We start from the raw sequence: 6,364 nt of genomic DNA on the forward strand, positions 1-6,364 counted from the left end.
ACTCACTTTGTAGACCAGGCTGGCCTCGAACTCAGAAATCCGCCTGCCTCTGCCTCCCGAGTGCTGGGATTAAAGGCATGCGCCACCACGCCCGGCTCATTTAGTTCTTAATAACAATTTGGGCTAAAGTGTATGCCTTTTATAAGCTGTTTGTTTTCCTCAATAGTGTTTCATCAATATGTTTCCACATAAGTATCCTTTCACATAAACATGGAATATATATGAATATGCAACACTTTATTTCACCAGCTCAGACTAATGGACATTATGTTGTCTCTGTGGCTTTTTCTCAACATTATAAACCATGCTATATTTCCATGCATATGTATGCTTGGATACTTGTTAGTGCCAGTGAGTCCTCTTGGCTGCCAGAATTGGTTCCAGAGAATTGGGTGATTTACCAGGTTTCACAGATGATTGAATCAGGTAATGAACTGATTCATTACAGCTGCAGCTAGTGGTAAATAGAGGTATTCAGGATGAAGGAAGCACAGAAAGGCTACTGTAGTCCCTACTGTGAAATACCCTAATAAGGAGTGTTACTGAGATTCCACTGTGTATCCACTACCATGCTCCCTTTATGACTATAGACTCAAGACTTCCTTTATCTCTACAATGAAAATTTAAGTGTTTTAATTTGCTTTTGCACTCTTTATCAAAGAAATCATCTATCTCCTGTATCTACCACTTTTTCTTTTTCTCTTTTTTTAAATTTTATTTTATTTTTAATTTATTTTTTACACTCCATATTCCATTCCCATCTCCCCCCCCCATTCACCCTCCAACTGTTCCACATCCCACACCTCCTCCCCACCCCACCCAGTCTCCACGTGGATGCCCCTACTCCCCCCCACCCACACACACACCTGAGCTCTAAACTCCCTGGGGCCTCCAGTCTCTTGAGGGTTAGGTGCATCATCTCTGAATGAACACAGACCCAGAAATCCTCTACTCTATATGTGTTGGATGCCTCATATCAGCTGGTGTATGCTGCCTGTTTGGTGGTCCAGTGTCTAAGAGATGTTGGGGGTCCAGATTAATTGAGTCTGCTAGTCTTCCTACAGGGTTTCTCTTCTCCTCAGCTTCTTTCAGCCTTCCCTAATTCAACAACTGGGGTCAGCTGCTCCTGTCCATTGGCTGGGTATAAATATCTGCATCTGACTCAGCTGCTTGTTGGGTCTTTTGGAGGACAGTCATGATATATTCCTTAATGTTATTTTCACTAAACTATTTATCTCTGTTAAAGTACTGCTTGCTTTTTAAACCATATATGGCATATCTTTTGTTTTCGTCAATGTCTCTTGTGTTTTGTGTTTCATTTATGTGAATGTTTGCTTTCAGACTGTCATGTTTTTCTTGAGAAGGAGAAACAAGAGCTTTCTTACCACGCAATATCTGTTTACTTTTCACTTCATACAAGGAATATAGCCACCATGTGATACATAGGTAAACTTACCACCCAGAAGCTCCCTTGAAAAAAAAAGTCTTGTTACCGTAAGTGCTCAGGGCACTGTAAGCAGACAGCTTCTAGAGTTAATTCCTTCAGAACTTGCCTCTGCTGCAAAGGGCTGTCCTTTACTTCTTTTCACAACCCTCACCCAATAATGTTCAAAATGGTTATGATGGTCTTTTCAGGGTACTATAGGAAAAATCTGATGGGGTCAGTCAAGGCTTGGTGGGACTTGTAAGGAGGTTCACATCTTTCCCTCTGCCTTTTACAGATATCAATACTTAATTATAATACTCTAAATACCAAATTCCTGCCTCCTTGTGTGCTTCTAGAACACCTAACCTATAGCATACCCTTTTCACAAAATTACAATTTCTACATCTTTGTTCAGTTCAAAGTCCAGAGTATCTGGGTAGTCCTTGATTTTTCTAGTCTTGGAATGTTCCTGCTTTGTTAAGTAATCTATGAACTAAAACCAAGTTATCGACCCCAATCACCATACCCTCTAATAATGATAGCTCAGAAAATGGTAACCATTGTAAACATTCCCATTTTGAAAGGGGGACAACAAGAGACACAAAGGGAGAAAATTCTGGAATCCTACTAGGCAGACCTCATATTCTGCATTTCAAGAGAACTTCTCTGGTCAATTGTCCATTGTCTATGAGGCTCTTCAAGTCTTTTATTCACTATGGCTGCCTCTGCAGCAACTGTTAAGGAACATACCCCACTTAAAGGTCTTCAGAGCTGGTGGGCTACTGGAAGGTCAAAGTATTTAAATATTATTTACAATAGATGGCTCATTTAATGCCAGCTTGTTTTTCTTCCCTTGGCAATAAATTTCTCTCAAAATCATAGCTAATAATAACCAGTGAACTTAGAAAGAATTTGACTTTTGATTCCACATTGCTACTTTCTACTCATATCTACTTAGTCTTGAAAAGTGGACAATGAAATTTGTAGCCTCATCTCTTAATATGCTTGGTTGCTGTCATGGGTTTCTTCTTGTGCTCTATCTCTTATTACACACTTAAGGCTTTTTAAAAAGGCCTTCAGAGTTTTTCTACTAAAGTGATTTTCCTTGAAACTCTTCATTAATTTCAAATGAGCAGCTGATGGGGAGCCTGGATGTTTCTACTTCCCCAGCCCCTCTAATTTCCTCTCCCTATTGTATAGTAGCTTACGTGAGGCAGCAGAGAATACTCATTAGTGCTATGGTGACAAAAAGAGCAAAAATAGCTGCTGGAGGGATGGAGCTCTTGAAGAAATCTGACAGGTGATTTTTAAACTTGGTCATCCGTGGCCTCTGGAGTCCTGTAGAAAGAGAATGTGCATTTATTGAGGAGAAGTCAAAGTAATCAAATAGGAGCCTCAGATATTATGACCTTGGAATTGCCCAGAACTTATGTGTACTTGCTGTGCTGCTTCAAGCTAACAAAACCCCATTATTTTGAAAGGTATTATAACATGGATATCATTTTGTGTCATCAGTCAAATGGGAAAAATTTTGTTCATCTCAAATATCTGAAGGGATACTTTGTGAAAGAGAAGTATAAACTGATAAGACAATCTTAAAGTGTTACCTAGAGTATGTTTGAAAGTGTTAAAAGGAGGCTGAGTGAAGTTAATGTCCCCCAAATAGAAAGAAGGCATCATCCCTGTGTATAGAAAAGGAAGAGGTAAAGAAAATTGGGAAAAAGAAAGTTTGGGTAAGCCTGATGATCAACAAGAGGCTAGAAATATTTAGTTTTCTCTTTAGAATATTTGAGGCAGGTAATTTGATGTTATGCCAAGGAAAGAGGCCAGAGAACACAAAACTTTCTGCTACATGAAGTTCAGAGATGTGATCCTTTTTATATGTTCTGCCCAGGGAGTGGCACTGTTAGAGGGTGTGGCTTTGCTGTAGTGGGTGTGGTCTTGTTGGAGTAGGTGTGTTACTGTGGGTGTGGGCTTTAAGACCCTCACTCTAGCTGCCTGGAAGCCAGTATTCTGCTAGCAGCATTCAGATGAAGATGTAGAACTTTCAGCTTCTCCTGCACCATGCCCGCCTGAATGCTGCCATACCCCCACCTAGATGATAATGGACTGAACCTCTGTACCTTTTAAGCCAGCCACAATTAACTGTTGTCCTTATAAGAGTTGTCTTGGTCATGGTGTCTGTTCACAGTAGTAAAACCCTTAAGTCAGAAGTTGGTACCAGGGACTTGGGTATTGCTGTGATAGGTCTGACCATGCTTTTGTTTGGAAGAATGTAGATTTGGGGACTTTGGATTTGGAAAGCTGTAGAATGCTTTAAATGTGACTTAACGGGCTATCCTAGTAAGAATATGGAAGACTTTGTTACTGAGAATGATTTGAATTGTTCAGACCTGGCCCAAGAGGTTTCAGTGAAGAATTTCAATATATGGCCTACAGACTGCTTTGTAGTATTTTGGTGAAGAATATGACAACTTTTGCCTTTGCCTGAAGAGTCTACCTGAGGCTAATATAAAGAGACTCAGATTAGTTGCATTGACAAAGGAAGTCTCAGAAATGCCCATTATAGACTGGTTAAGTCTCATTTTAAACAAGCATAGCAAGCTGAGAAAGGGAAAATATTATATGGTTTGATTTTTAAAGGGGCACCAGGAAGAGAAATGGAGCTGAATCCTGTGTTCAAGGATATTAATTTAAATTAAGGGAGTAGTGACCTTGGGGAAAGATCCCAACCTGCAAAGTTTAGATCAAGGCATGGTAGTACAAGCCTTTAATCTCAGGAGGCAAAGAAAAGCAGATCTCTGAGTTCAAGGCCAGCCTAGAACTGAGCAAGTTCTAGGTGAAGAAAAGCTTAAGTCCAGGCTTGGTGGACCATACCTTTAAACAACCCAGTGTTTAGGAGATAGGCATGCAGATCTCTGAGTTCAAAGTCAGTTTACAGAGCAAGTTTCAGGACAGCCAAGCTTAGGAAGTAAAGGAGTTGGAAAACTGAAAGCTGGTGATACTGTATAAAACAAGAGGGGGAGGGGTGGCATGTTCCAGCTCCTGTAAGCAGCAGAACTTGGCAGCTTCAGCCATGTGGCTCTGGCTTTAGAGTCAAGAATAGAAGGGACTACTGGGACAATTGATGCTGGTTAGCTGGAGCTAAGTAACTAGTAGTGATTAAGAAGAGACCAGTATCACTGAGGTGACATCTTCTGAAAAGTGTTTCCTAAGAGCACAAAGAAGCAATGTTCCAGAGGTAGCCAAGGTTGTACCTTATTTTGCAGCTGTACTTGGCAATGTTTAAGAGCCACCCAGGTGGTACTGGTTTTGAAGGTATGAATGGGTCATGGAGAGTAGCATGACCCCTGTGAGAGGCCATGGAAGGCCATTGGTGAAGGTGCAGCTTCAGTTGTAGTTGACACCCCAGGACTGAAGGGCAATGCAAAGAAGTTGAGGCTTGGCACCATGAAAGAGCCTATGAGAGGCTATTGGTGAAACCTAGTTGTAGTGGAAGACCCCAGTGTATTGGAGATGCACCAAGAACAGCAGAAGCAGTGAAGTGGATTAACCTGAGCTTCGAGGACAGAGCTTGAGAAGGTATGCCAGCCCTTTGGGGGAGCCCAGAAGATCATATATGGATCCCAGACATTGAAACAAGAAGCTGTAATATTGAAGTTGTCTTGGAGACCCAAAGATATTCGAGATGCCAGAGCTGTGGGCTATCTGCTGAGAAAGATGCTAACAGGGGGTGGAACCAGCCCAAGAGAAAGCAGTTTGTTGCAGTCAACAAAGATGAAAAAGGAGTTGGAGATCTGAAGACCATGTTGACATTAGATATGGAGATGCAGAGTTTGGAGTTTGCCCAGCTGGCTTCCTGTCTTGCTTAGGGGATTAGAGTTAAGTGATCATATGAACCTCAGAAGAGATTTTGAACTTTGGACTTTTAACATTGTTGATACTGCTATAAGCTATGGGGACTTTGGAAGTTGGAATGAATGTACTTTGTATTATGTTATGGCTAATTATGGCCCCCATAAGTTGTGTGTAGTTTTAGTCATTTTTGCTTTTGTGTCTTACTCAGTGAGCTTATGATGGAACTATATAGGACATGGTATTATTTTTTTTGCCTTTTAAAAAAATCTATTTATTTATTACTTATTTTATTTATATGAGTACATTGAAGCTATTTTCAGACACACCAGAAGAGGGCATTGGATCCTAATACAGATGGTTGTGAACCACCATGTGGTTGTTGGGAATTGAATTCAGGACCTCTGGAAGAGCAGTCAGAGCTCTTAACCACTGAGCTACCTCTCCAACAGCTTGTAGTTTTTTTTTTTTATTAGATATTTTCTTTATTTACATTTCAAATGCTATCCCAAAAGTTCCCTGTACCCTCCCCCCACCCTGTTCCCCTATCCACCCACTCCCACTTTTTGGCCCTGGCATTCCCCTGTACTGGGGCATATAAAGTTTGCAAAACCAAGGGGCCTCTCTTACCAGTGATGGCCAATTAGGCCATCTTCTGCTACATATGCAGCTAGAGACACGAGCTCTGGGGGTACTGGTTAGTTTATATTGTTGTTCCACCTATCGGGTTGCAGACCCCTTCAGCTCCTTGGATACCTTCTCTAGCTCCTCCATTGGAGCCCCTATGTTCCATCCAATAGATGACTGTGAGCATTCACTTCTGTATTTTCCAGGCACTGGCATAGCCTCACACAAGACAGCTATATCAGGGTCCTTTCAGCAAAATCTTGCTGGCATATGCAATAGTGTCTGGGTTTGGACATAGTACTACCTGAAGATCCAGCAATACCTCTCCTGGGCATATACACAGAAGATGTTCCAACTGGTAATAAGGACACATGCTCCACTATGTTCATAGCAGCCTTATTTATAATAGCCAGAAGTTGGAAAGAACCAGATGTCCCTCAACAGAGGAATGGATAC

General features: G+C 41.3%; 1 protein-coding gene across 2 annotated transcripts in view; it reads right to left on the reverse strand.

Annotated features, from left to right (window-relative positions):
• Positions 1–6,364, reverse strand: part of Smim9 (small integral membrane protein 9) — a 15,317-nt gene that overhangs the window by 1,077 nt on the left and 7,876 nt on the right. The window contains exons 2-3 of one of the 2 annotated variants that reach the window (XM_029473095.1): positions 2,654–2,764; positions 1,786–2,151 (exon numbers count right to left, since the gene is read on the reverse strand). In XM_029473095.1, the coding sequence (XP_029328955.1) occupies positions 2,054–2,151; positions 2,654–2,764 (209 nt within the window). In that variant the 3' untranslated portion in view covers positions 1,786–2,053. Of the gene's footprint in view, positions 1–1,785; positions 2,152–2,634; positions 2,765–6,364 lie in introns of those variants that run through there. The other variant, XM_029473094.1, reaches the window with a different exon arrangement.

This window comes from Mus caroli, chromosome X (assembly GCF_900094665.2).
Source record: "Mus caroli chromosome X, CAROLI_EIJ_v1.1, whole genome shotgun sequence".
NCBI classification, from domain to species: domain Eukaryota; kingdom Metazoa; phylum Chordata; class Mammalia; order Rodentia; family Muridae; genus Mus; species Mus caroli.